A 13,776-nucleotide genomic window follows, 5' to 3' on the forward strand; every position below is an offset into this window, starting at 1 on the left:
ATATATATATATATATATATTTTTTTTTTTTAAATTTGATTTTACTACTTTTTTTAAGGAATGATAATACAAAACGTGGATGGTATTAAATTTGATATGTGAACTATTTAATTTTTGTCATATTCAGAATATATTTATTCGAAATTTTCATTAAATTACATATAATACAAATTCTATCAATCCACCGTACAAAATAGTAACACCACTACCCTGCAAATTTCACACCACTACACACAGCTCACCCCTACGCACCCACCACCCTTTCTTATAATTCACTGGTCTCCGTTCTTTCTGCTGCAGCGCCGCCCTGTGTCCCTCGGTAAACGTCCGCCGCCGTCATCTTTTCAGCTTCCCGGCGGCGATGGCGGCCTAGCTCTACACCCTTTCAACATCTCAATCAAAACCCGACTAAATTTAAGAAGAAAAATGGTGGGTTTCTCCATGATTTCCTATTTCATTCATTTTTTATAATCCAATTTTGCTCATGAATCATCGAATTTTGCAGGTGGAATCATCGTCTTCTACAAAATTACCTCCATGGCTTGAATCTTTACTCTCAGAAACGTACTTCATTCCTTGCATGATTCACGAAGACGCAAAAAAGAACGAGAAAAATATATTTTGTCTCGATTGCTGCGAAGCTATTTGCCATCACTGTCTCGATCTTCACACCTCTCATCGTCTTTTACAGGTTGGAATTCATAATTCATCCGTTCTAAAAATCAAATTCTCAAAAAAAAAAAAAAAGTTTAATTCAAATTATTTTTACAGATACGGAGATATGTGTATCATGATGTTATACGAGTCGGAGATGCTGAGAAATTAATGGATTGTTCTTATGTTCAAGTGAGTTTAAATCTTACCTAAAATCCCATATTTTTTTTGTTAAATTATATGAATTGAAATTGTTTAATAGTTCTTACTTCTTTTACAGGCGTACATAACAAACAGTGCTAAAGTTGTGTTCTTGAATCCAAGGCCACAAACAAGATCTTGTAGAGGAACAAGCAACAATTGCGTTAGTTGTGATAGAGGCTTGCAAGAACCACATCTTTTCTGCTCGATTTCCTGCAAGGTATATCTCTCTCTATATATAAATATTTTCATATAATTTTATTAGGGTTTTTCATGTTGGTATATTTTCATATAATTAACCAAGAACGACTTTATTTTCACAAGATTTATAAAAAGATCAATTGTTTTACCTAATATAAACCAAAAGTTCTTTTCTTTTCTTTGTATTGATTATCAAGATTCGATGAGATCTTTTGCTTGGTAAATTGTGTTATCTTATGGGTGGCACAATTTTCAGAGGTCAAAGTCTTAGAGCAATGTGCAAATTTTCATTCTATTTCCTTTCCATTTCAAGTTTTATTTTTACCAATTATTTTTCACAAATCTTGAATTTCTTGTCCGATTTTGTCTTTTCGTTTCCACGCAGCCGCGTTTGAATTTTCTTGCATTATTTTCAAATTAGGTTTTCTTGACAAAATATGAAATAATCATTACATGTTCAAGATTTAATGTACAATTTCGATTCTTGAAGGGAACCCTTTTGAGAGAATCTAGGCTTTTCATTTGGGTTTATGTTATTTTTCACGCAGATCAATCAGATTCTGAGAAGTGAAGGGATGATGTCGGAGTATCTATACGACTGTAAAGTTTTGACGCTGCCGGAGCTGGGTTCCGACGACTGTTTCATGACGCCGGACTCGTTTCTTGAACCTTTTGTTTCTCTGAGGACGTCGTCAGGTTCAAGCGTCAGCTACGGCGGAGTTGATAGCCTGACAATTGCTTGCACCGCCACCACAGAGGTCGTGAGGAAAAAGAGAACTTCAAAGTCGGCAATTCCGGCGGTGGCGCGTAAGCCGGTTACTCCGCCAGCGATGGAGGTCACCACGAACCGCCGGAAAGGTATGCCGTGTCGGTCGCCGTTTAATTGATGGTTCCGTACGGTCGGGTACGAGTGGGGAGGGTGTAGAAGAATGGTGGAGGTGCACGAGTCAAATTTGAAAATTTGTATTTTACAAAAAGGTCCTTTGAGAATGATGGATAATAACATTAGCACCTCCAAGTTTTGTTTATTACTCTTACACCCTTGTCACTATTTAGATTGTCGTTTTAACGTGTGTTTAAACTTTAAACATTTAGTTTGTTCATTGATACCATCTAAAGTTGAGCTATGTTTACTGACTCCTATTTTTATGCGCATTTTAGCACATTTGTTTTTATTTTTGGTTTTTGTCTTATTTGTTAGAATTAATTAAAGATAGAAATGATTATAGTCATCTAACTATTTGTAATGATCTAAAGTAACGATTAATGATGTAAGAAACATGAAGAGTTGGTTTGACCTAAAGCATAGGGAGATATCGATTTTTTTTTTTTGTTGGACAAAATTAGTTATTTTAGACTTGAGACTAACTTTTTGTCATATCCACTATTTTAAACCCCAGGTTGAATTTGTTGGACTTTGACTTTCAGAAAAAACCAAGTTAATTTCGAGTGGTTTCTGATTAATTATAAACCAGATGAAGTAGTCGATTTTTGTATGAAACGATTGATTTGTAATTGGATTGACCATGTCAATTTGATATTTTATTAAATTTACCTTTTAAAACTTATAAAAGAAATAATTTTTTTTGAACAGTGAAATTTTATTAAAAAACTAACAAGGAGTTTGAAAAGATCCGTTTACAACAAAATGATTGCTAAAAACAGTAACAAAATTATTGCTTAAAATAGTATTGTGCAACCATGAAACCCAATGAAGCTTAGCTTTATATCTATTGTAAATCCAAAAAATGGTTATATCCATCACATTATCAAAAGATAACGACATCATAGGAACAACCGTTCCAAAGACAAAAGAATTATGAAAATTACAAAAAGATCAAAACGTAGTGTCGACAACATCAAATGTCTGGCGTTGACCACTCCTCAAATGGGCTATATCAGACCACGAAAAAAGATATTGAACAGACAACTGAGTAGGAGATTGTACATCCTCCAATATAAGGAAAATGACTTAAAAACCCAACGAAGTTTTCAAACCGTTTAAAAAACCCCAATCATGTTTTGTCTTTTCAAAAAACCCAACAAACTTAACATTTTATCTAAAAAGCCCAACTAAGTTACACTTTCTCGAAAGTCAAATAAGAGATACAGATGACGTGGCTTATTAACGTATCGGAAAAATGACTTGTTAGACCAACGAAGTTTCCAAAACGTTTAAAAAAATCCAATCATGTTTTGACGGTTCAAAAAAAACCCAACGAACTTAAACAAAACAAAATTGGAATTTTTTGAACGGTTTGAAACTTTGTTGGATTTTTTAGACAAAATGTTAAGTTCGTTGGGTTTTTTTAAACAGACAAAAGATGATTGGAGTTTTTTAAATGATTTGAAAACTTCGTTGGACTTTTAAGTCATTTTCCCTCCAATATATCACTAGGCCTCCATAAATCAATTAGCTCACTACAACCTGCAAAAAGATAAACAATAAACTCGACTCCACCATGACACATGATCGACTCCACCATGATACCATTGTATGCAAGTCTCTTTGTAGCGAGGATATTATGTAATCGAATCCTTTAAAGAATAATATTAAGTTTGATGAGATCCTAGTCTCCACCCTACTTAAAAATAACAACTCTTTGTCTTGATGCACATGAGCACAAGCAACAAAAAAGTTGTAAGAAATATCAAGGAGTCATACCAATATATGTGAACCTAGTTATTTATTATTACCAAAATGCTTCTAGCCTAGTGGCATGGTGAAATCATGTATTGTTATCCCCTTTTAAAGTTCAGGGTTTAAATCTCATTGTTGTTACTTGTGAATTTAACGAGTAGCCTCCAATATGAGCATCAATGTTTTTTCTTCACATCGTTCCAAATCTTTCGTCACAACAGTTTTTTTTTTTTTAATTTTTTTTAAATAATAATATTGCTTGAATAATAATAAGAAGTAATGTTTGCATTGGTATTTATAAACAATATTTATGATTGTGTATATCCATTGGTAAAATCTCGTGTGATATCCCCATTTTCATGGCCGGAAAAGACCGATTTTGTTTATGCTTTATAAAAATCAGAGTACCTCTTTTAATAAAAATGTTGCGGAATATGTTCCCAATAAAACATGATAAATACGTTATCAACACATTTCCGAAAAAAAATATTTTTGTTCATTTAAAAACATTTGGGATGTCATCGTCAATATAGAAACATAAGCATAAACAGAACTTACATTCATTATCACTAGTGATTTATATCTCCTTAATCTTTCAGTGTAAGGTGATTTCATATCAACACCTGTGATATAAATAAACTGAGTGAATCAGGTTGGGAAACCTGGTGAGTACATAGGGTTTTCAACCCATAATAATATAATTATTATGTTTAATCTTTAAACAATTAATCAACCCAATTACCCATCCCCATTATCTTCTTTACTCTTAAGGATCTACCCCAAGAATCAACTATTCCCCATTCATTTATTCATAAGGATTATCCTAAGGAGTACGAAGTCCATCATTACCAAGGTTTATAGATTACAACTGGTGAACACGTAGTCCAAAACATTTGGTGAACACTTAGTTCAAAAATAACTAGTGAACACACTTAGTTTGAAAATACCTAGTGAACACACTCAGTTCAAAATATCTAATGAGCACCTAGTTCAAAAACACCTACATGTTACGAGCCTGCTAGCGTTCCACTGGACTGTCTAGTATAGTCCGTGGTCGTCATCTATACTCCACTAGATAACTGGATCACTGTCAACATTGATGTCTTTCATCGTGTTATCACACAACAACTATTTCATCTACCCATGTTTTACCCATCACATTTTGTAGATATAAAATACATATACAGTTTAAATCATTTAAAACATGCATAAAAATCTTTCACACAACATAGACAACAAGTATTCAGACAATATACACATATAACACGTAATTTATATTAAAATACTTCATATCTATGTGTAAGATGAAAGGGACCATGCACTCAAAACACATAATTTATTCTAAATACTTCATATCTATGTGTAAGATGAAAGAGACCATGCAGTTACTTGAAAAGGTGGTGACTTGGCACTCGGACGACACTACGTTTACTTTAAACAACTCCTTTGATAGAACCTAGTTAATATAATACTTTTCACCCACTATGTACAGACAGGGACAAGACATGGAACACCGGAGGGGCAGGATCATTTTGGCATATAACACTTCTGAAATCCAGTAACTCAAGCGGCCCTCCAAACTAGAGTCCCCGTAACGCGAGTAGTTAAAAAGATATTATAACGACACTTATATAACTCATAATAATAGTCCAAATATTTATTATAAGATCGTATTAACATTACTATACTTAAATAATAACTATATTTAAAATAACATAGTCATATCTTACCTACGAGGGGGTTTGGCTAGAAGCCGGGCTCTGCAGGGGCAGAACTTCCCAGCTGAAAGCTCTTCTTCTCAGAGCCCTCGAGCGCTCCGGGGCTTTCTTCTAGCGCTAGGGGAGTTTTGGGAGGTTTAGAGAGAGTGTAGAGAAAAGAAAGAATGTGAAAGGTGTGAAGAAAATAAGGGTGGAGGATGTTCTATTTATAGGGTGAAATATGGATGAACTTGGTGCCACATGTCACCATCTGATGGCAAGACTTGTGGAGAAAGCAATGACCAAGATTGTGCCACGTCACCCATTTTCGCACAACACACTTCCGAATTATAAAATCCGTAACTTTTGCATACGAGCTCTATTTTTGATGTTATTTATATCCACGCGTAGGTAAAAATAAGATCTACAACTTTCATTTTGACCCCGTTGGCTAATTATCGACCGATCTTAAATTTAACAGTAGGAGGAGATTATACTGTTAAATGACCATGAAAAATTCGTAACTCTTTCATACGGACTCCGTTTTCGTCTGTATTTTAATCGTTGACTTCCTATTAATGAGATCTTCAACTCTCATTTAAGTCGTGTAGGCCAAAAACCGCTCGAACTAAAATTCGAGTTTCGGGTTGTGCATTATTATGCCAAATATTAGAAAATTCGTAACTTCATCATACGAAGTCAGATTCGGGCGTTCTTTTTTTTTTTCTATGTTCTCGGTTTAACGTATACTACAACTTTCGTTTAGATTACTAAGGCTAAGGAGTATTCTATCGTAAATTCACTATTTACATCTCCCGGTGACGTGCCCATTTTGCCCTAAAACTTCGATGAGCCATAAAAATTTTCGTTATAACTTGGATTTCGGCGTTCTTTATATGTACGGAACCCTTGTAACATATACTAAAACTTGGTTAAGATTAATCCTTCTAAATAATCTTCCATTAAGAACTCATATTTGACGCTCATTTTCTCTAAATTGACTAGCCCAGATCTGTGGGCGTTACATCTCGTCAATGTGTTTGCATTGGTATTCATTTATTACTTAGGGCGTATTTGGCTTCAAATTTATTCCAAATGATTGTATGACTTCAAATCAGTGAATAACACATGTAACTAATTCCACCTATCTACTACTATAAATGTATTTTGTTGTAGCCTAAAATGTTAATTCATGTGCATTACAACATTTTTGATGGTTTACTCTTAAAAAAAACATTTTTGATGGTTTATATTAATATTTTTGGTGATAACATTGTCATATGATTATAATAAAGAGAAATTATAAGCGTTCTCAATGGAAAGCATAAAGACTACAAAGAATAAAACGGCAGATAAATACTAGCTAGACAAAACCCTAATGGGCTAAATGTAACACCCTGTTTATTTAATTAATAAATAAACAAATTAATGAATGAATAGTAGCCTAAAATTAGTAATTATATTGCAATGTGCTGGTCTCGATGAGTTAACTGTCATAATTTTAGAAGGCAAGGATTAAAGTGTTAAATCCGGACTTTATTTGTAAGTATTATTGAAGGTAGGGACTAAATGGGAATTTATGGGACTTCATTTGAAGAGATTTTGGAGGCTGTGGGACTGTTTGGTAAATTTTGTACCTAAATTGTTATGGATTTTAGTGATGAGGGTTTAAATAGTAAATATTGGATTTATTTTGAAAGAAATGGGGAAAGGAAGGAATACTTTTGGCATTATGAAAACTAGTTAAGGGGATCGGGGTATTTAAATCGGTCACCCCCATCCCAACCCTAACCCTAAATGTTAAGCACTTGCCACCATCCCTCCTCCTCCATCCGCCGCTCTCGCTTCTTCGTCCTCCGGCGCCACACCACCACCTCTGTTGTGGTCGTCGACCACCGGACGCCACTGTAGAATCTAAGAATCGAGTTTGAATATCAATCTAAGTTTGAAATCAAAATGTATCTAAGATTGAACACCGATGTAAATAAGATCTTGATTCAGCTCAATATTACGCTTTAGGTTTACAGAGTGCAAAAGTAGACAAGACTGTAAAAACCTTATCTAACTCTAGTAAAGACTCCTATTTATAGGAGAATAAAAGTGTACAAAAAATATACTAAGGACTAGACACCTAAGCTTCGAATAATATGCCTTAGTAAAATAGATAACAGAACATGCTATGAGTACATATAAGACTTCGACTCTTTACAACCAAACTACTCTTACATTCTCCCCTTTTGTAAACAAAATTGAAGACTTCAGTTTGTAAGTAATTGAATGGAGGATAACATAACCCTTCGTATCTCAGTATACCAAGAGATAATTTTCTTCAGTTCCTTTTTGTCTCCTTCATGATTCTTCTTGCAATGGTTCATACGAACAATCAAGTTCTTATTTTGCAAAGTAGAATATCTTTCAACTTCACTCTCCTGGAACAAAAATCATTTTGACTTTCCTGATTTGTCATTCCCAGAGAAGACTCAGCCAAAAGGCTTCAAGCATATTTCACCATTTTCATATTTCTTCTAGTCTTCTTGAGTCTTCGAAGGAGCCATTGGTGCTGTAATTTCCAGACCTTTAGCTATAGCCAACTCCACATAAGTCATTGCCGAACATTCATAATAATTTTCGATAAAAATCTTGATGTGAGTAACTTCCAGCTTGTACTCATCAGGTTATGTGTTTTGAAGATATGAAAATGATCTTTCATTCAGCAGTAATGCAACTTGTATAAGACCATACAAGTTCATTAAAGGAAAGTCTACAATTGTAAACTTGCACACATTACCATTTTCCCTAGTCACAATATACTTCATGTTCTGGACTGTGTTTTGGAAGACCACATCCTTCTTTATACTTATGACCTTTTTAATCTTGATGAAGGACCATACTTCTTCTGCAGGCATGTCAAGAATCGCATGAAATCTTATCTTCATATGAGTACCTTCATCCTTTTCCTTGAATTTACTTTCTGCTTTAAATAGAGGCATGATGAACATCATTTCGTTAATTGGAAAGTCTAATTGGCTTTCATCCGTATTCGTGACAATATAACTCTGTTTAGGCTTCTTCTCAAACGAATACATGTGATTGAATGCAACCTTGGCTTCAATTGTTTCATAATTGTAGTTCTTTGATGGATCACCCTTGTTCATGCCAGGATGATCACTGGCCCTTTGAGTCATGATGCTTTGAATCATCCTCATCTTCTCTACTTCAGCCTCAGCCTCTTCCTTCTTCTCTTCTTTAGATTTTTCAATAAATATTGACTTTCCCCTTGCCTTTGAAACAAATTCGTCTATCAATTCTTTTGCTTCCGTATCAGTTCTACCAGTGTCAATAGATTTACCAATCAAAATTCCTTTTGAAATTGGTCTTGTGATTGGCACAATTGTAACTATTGTTGAAGAGATAGGACCAGCAGTTGCTATCACTGTTTTTGATGTTGGGATTTTAGAAGGAAACACCTTTCCCACTACCTTCGCATCTTCACCACCAGCCTTCAAACCTTCTATCTTCTTTTCTCCCCCTTGCACCCCTGTGCTAATAGGTGGGGAATCCATGGTGGGGAGAAGGCTAAATATTCTTGAAAGAGGAGCCAGCTATTGAAGAAGTAAGGCTTCAAATTGGGAAAATTTCTTGATAAGATCTTCAGAGGAAAGCAGAGAAGACGAAGTAGGTGCAGAAGATAAAGTTTTAAGCTCCTTTAGCAACGTGAAAACCTCCATGAAATCCTTGTTCTCTGTTGTAGAAAGTTGAGCAATTTGAGGACTCAAACTTTCATACAATTTAGCAAATTTGGTAACGACATCACATATGATATCCACCTTTTGATTGAGAGATGCAAATTCAGTACGAACATTTGCAATCTCTTTCTCCATATCTTGTCTCAGTTCTTGGAGTTTATAGTTCACATCCTCTCTAACTTTCTTCACATCTTGAATAAACAAAACGTGCCTCTCCTTTGCAACTGACTTTAACTCCTTCAAATCACCTTTAAATGTAGATTTCTGAGCATTGACACTCATCTCATTATTCTGATCACAAAGATCAATTTTCTCCAGAAGACGAGACTCATAATCCTTGATCATTCCGGAAACTTTCAAAGATAGCCTCCCTTCAACCATCTTTAGCATACCATCCACTTCGAGACTGGTTACTGAATTACCTCCCCCAAGATCAGCCTGAGACTGAAGAATTGAATTGAGTTTTGTATTCAATATCTTGAACTGTTTCATTGTCAAGAGCATGTGATCTGGGAAGTCAATCTCTTCTTCATCAAACTCTAGATTTTCAAAGGTTCCTCCAAAACCTTCGGACTCGTGTTCAGTTTCCATGAAAGAAGAATGTTTTATTGGTGAAGTGGTGGTAGGTGGATCAGTGGATTGTGAAGAAAATAGAGATGTGAATGGTTGTTTGATGATGTTTTCAAAGGTAGGAGAATCAATTGTGGATGTAGTAGGAATGATAGGTGTAAGCTATGAAGGTAAAGAAACAATTGTATCTAGGGTAACATCCGAAGATTTACCTTTGTCTCCAATGTGCGAAGCATCCTCACCCATTGTGACACTTGAATCCATATTATATATGTTTACAAAAATGTCAGAATTTCGTGCCTCCACAGAAACTATCTTGGAAATCGAAACTTCGGGTGGTATTACATCAGTTGATGCAATATGAGAAGAATCTTTTTAAAGATCAGCTTCCGGTGTCTCTGGAATTGTTTCATTTTCATCAGTAGTAGACTCTGATGAAATAATCACCCTGCCCTTCTTCTTCTTCTTCAATATGTGTTTAGCCATATATGTTACCCTTCTCTTCTTAGAAGACGGTGAAGTAGGGGCAGGTATCTCACGAAAAATAACTCCTTGATGCGAAACCTGTGGTTTGCGAACAACATTCATGAGAGGTGATCGACTCTTATGCTTGGACTTCATCTTGATTCTTCGAAAAACACCAGTCTTCGAAGGAATGATTTCCTTTTGAGTCGATGGAGTGTCAGCAACAACAACTTTTGATTTCCATGGCTCGGCTTCGGTAATTGACAATTTCTTTGGACTTTTTGTGGATGTAGATTCTTTGACAAATTTCTTAGAAGATTCAACAACAACCTTCTTCGAACGTTTAGTCTTCTTTTCTTCTTTTCTGGCCAAAAGAACCCTGGTTTCAACAAAAATATCAATGGTTTGTAAGTAAGTGATGAGAACTGTGTTGGTAGGATCAACTCTTTTCAACATAGCATCAGGAATGCGAGCAACTATTGGAAATTCATCTGTATTGTCAGTTGCATCCTTCAGACAACTATAAACATGAAACACAACCTTTTCTCCGTATGCCGAAACCAATATCCCTTCTCATAAAAATATTGTAAAATCAAACTCCAATATCGAGCACACGAAATGCCATGAATAGCATTCGTGTTCTCTATACTCTTCAAGAACTCCTTCCATAATTGAGTAGAATAATCAACCTGAAGATCATAGTATAAACCTGCAACCATTGCATAAACTTCCATCCTCCCCTTATCCAACCCAACAGTTCTTCCAGTCAAGCATCTGAGAAAAATGTCGAACAGAAAATTCCAAACACTCGGAAGTCTTGACTTCTTGAAATCACTGATCTTTACCAATTAGGGTTGATGACCCATCTCATTAAACATGTGGACAATTTGTGGGAATGTAAAGTGACGTATGGTGGAGAATTTGGTATATCGAGAATTTGGCAGAAAAGCTTCTTTGAGAGTCTAACCTTCTTATCAGTCACAAAATTAAACAAAACCGTATCCAAAGCTTTAGAGTAAGTAGCTGTTGATCCAGCTTGAGATAGCCATGAAAGAGGAACAAAGAATGAGTTGAACATGGCTTTTGATAATATGGAACTTTTCAGATCAATAATGAGTATTTTCAGTTCCTCAGGATATTGAGAGACGTTTGCTTCAACCTGGTAATTTGTGCCTTGAATCTTCATTATTAGCAGTGAGGTTACATCATCGGTGGTGTGAGACAAAGTTGCATCAGGATTAGCAGTCACCATTGTTAGGATTTGAGAGTTGGATGTTTATCAGAGTAAATTTGGGAATATGTAAGCGTAAACTGATAATGAACCCTTGAATCCCCTTTTATATGTAACTCTGAATTTTGAAATCAAAGCGGGATAAACATTTAATGATCTGTGATGTATCACCAAGAAAACCACATCATGATGATGAAAAAGTAATCATGCGTGATAAAGTAACTGTCACGTATCCTCAAAACCCGCACATAATTCAAACAGTCCCTTCAAACAGCTTGGATTGTTTGCCCCAATAGAATAGTAACCGTCGGAACCCTTCGGATGGAGGCAAGGCTCTTTTACTTTATGGTTTCAAAGTAAAGTCATTTGCAATATTCTTAAAATCATCAGCCTAAGTTGGTGTTATTAAGAACCTCAAGGATATCATGTCTGTCCAGTGTGAAAGAATAAAGATAAGAAGCAAATTTTTTTTTGGATATTCAGTGATGTCAAAATTTTAATTTGACACGAAGGCAGTTAAAACCCCAAGCAAAGATTGCTTCATTAATTATCAAGAGAGATAATCAATAGCTTGTGTATTATCCCGTGAATTACAATTGAATACTTGTAAATAAGTATCGAAGGGCTTCTTTTAAAAGGATTTTGAGGTGCTTTAAAGAATTTCATTACATATCAACCTAAACATAAGGTGAGTAATTGTAATAAAAATTACTTGTTTGACCAGGGTAGTCAGTGACAAGTTTGCTTTGAAAAACTCTTAAGTAACATGGAATTTCAGATAAAACTCACACTGAAATCATATTCAAGAAAAAAAATTGTATTCTGGATCTTGTTGGGTAACAAACATCATGGGTTTCGAAAGTTTGATCAAGAGCACACATAAGAAATGAATATGATTTGGAGTTTCGAACGAAGGTACAGAAACAAAAGTTTCGTTAAAATCTGGAACTAAGTTCCTCGTCAATTCCTTAAAGTTTAATTGAATTGGGTTTCACTTCCATCACGGTCTCATGATGTCTGATCATAAACACAGATTTGTGATATATCTAAGTTTCGATTGGTTTGATCGGAAACCTCTTGGACATATCTCTTTGTGTGTGATGGTGTAAGAACTTTGAGATGAAAAAGATTGGTATACGAAGGAACATGTACCTCTGTTATTTTGGACAAAACAGAAAACTCTTAACTCATGTGAGAAGAGTAAGGTAGCTCATTGGACTAATGCGAATCTAAGCCTAATTGGGAAGAAATCTTCGTATGAAAATTTCATTAAGGCTTTCAAACATTGAGTGATTTCGAGGCTTCGGATAACATGCAACAGCATGCTTCTAGGGACATCTTAACTAGTAAAAATTTGAAATTCAAAGAATAGAATGATAAATGTACCTCACCCTAGAACTATAAGCCTTATCCTCTTTGTATCTTCATGAATATCTACAACACAATACTTAAAAAGAAAGAAGAAACAAAATATTTTTGTTGTTTTTGATTTTTCAAAAATGAAGAACAAAATAATAAGAAAATCTTTTTGATGTTTTTGATTTTTAAAAAATTAAGAACAAACAATAAGAAAATCTTTTTGATGTTTTTGAATTTTTTTTAAAAAAAATTAAAAGTAATCGTTGCAAATATTCGAAGTTTTACCAAACTAATAAAAATACCAATCATACGAATTCGAAGCATTCGAAGAGTTGATTGTGAATAGTAACCTCTGAATACTTAATAATTTTTCTTTGTCGTTTTCTTGTAATCACTGTTTGTCTTTTTCAAATGTAATTGAATTTCCATCAATCATTCCCAGTCCTCCCAAAATTTGTACAAACGATTTTTTATTCAAAGCTTTAGTGAAAATATCAGCCAACTAATCAGTGTTTTCGCAAAATGTACTTCAATATTTCCTTCCTAAGCATTTGTTTATAATCATACTCTTAGAAACCGTATAAGCTCAAGATCTACTCAAGGAAAGCTTGCTAGGGCCAAAACCTCTCTCTTTTCTTCACCAAAACCAAAATCAACAAGTACAGTGAGTTCATACCCCCCTTTATTTTCGGTTTTATATGATTTTTGGGGGAGAATACAAGTTACTATGTGATAGATCTAAGTTTTATGCTTCACCATATGCCCCTCCTTTATTGGGGCAATCCTACTGCATATGCCCATCCTTGCCATACTTGTAGCAAATTCCTGCTTGGCACGACCCCTCGTGTGTCTTGCTGCACTTTCCACAAGTGCGACCCTTTTGGCCACTAGTCCTCGAATCAACGGGCTTGGCCCACTTAGCTACCGGATAGGACTGTGCCAACCTCTGATCTCTCCCCCGAGACTCCGCATCCTCCTTAGCCTGAGTCTCCAACTCAATCACCATCCTTC

General features: G+C 35.1%; 1 protein-coding gene across 1 annotated transcript; it reads left to right on the forward strand.

Moving 5' to 3' along the window:
• The first annotated feature begins 208 nt into the window (after nucleotides 1–208).
• LOC145034140 (protein RGF1 INDUCIBLE TRANSCRIPTION FACTOR 1-like) lies at nucleotides 209–2,205 on the forward strand. The gene is made up of 5 exons (XM_078982518.1): nucleotides 209–429; nucleotides 506–691; nucleotides 772–846; nucleotides 935–1,075; nucleotides 1,605–2,205. Exons 1-5 carry the CDS (start codon nucleotides 427–429, stop codon nucleotides 1,941–1,943), a joined length of 744 nt encoding a protein of 247 aa, XP_078838644.1. The 5' UTR covers nucleotides 209–426; the 3' UTR covers nucleotides 1,944–2,205.
• Nucleotides 2,206–13,776: the final 11,571 nt, after the last annotated feature.

This window comes from Lactuca saligna, chromosome 3, assembly GCF_052625555.1.
Source record: "Lactuca saligna cultivar CGN05327 chromosome 3, ASM5262555v1, whole genome shotgun sequence".
In the NCBI taxonomy this organism is placed as follows: Eukaryota; Viridiplantae; Streptophyta; class Magnoliopsida; order Asterales; family Asteraceae; genus Lactuca; species Lactuca saligna.

Bases quoted from the DNA above. Each gene is read 5' to 3' on its own strand.
- LOC145034140 (XM_078982518.1), top strand. The intron at 847-934 runs GTGAGTTTAAAT...CTTCTTTTACAG, and splicing joins TGGATTGTTCTTATGTTCAA to GCGTACATAACAAACAGTGC. The intron at 1,076-1,604 runs GTATATCTCTCT...TTTTTCACGCAG, and splicing joins TCTGCTCGATTTCCTGCAAG to ATCAATCAGATTCTGAGAAG.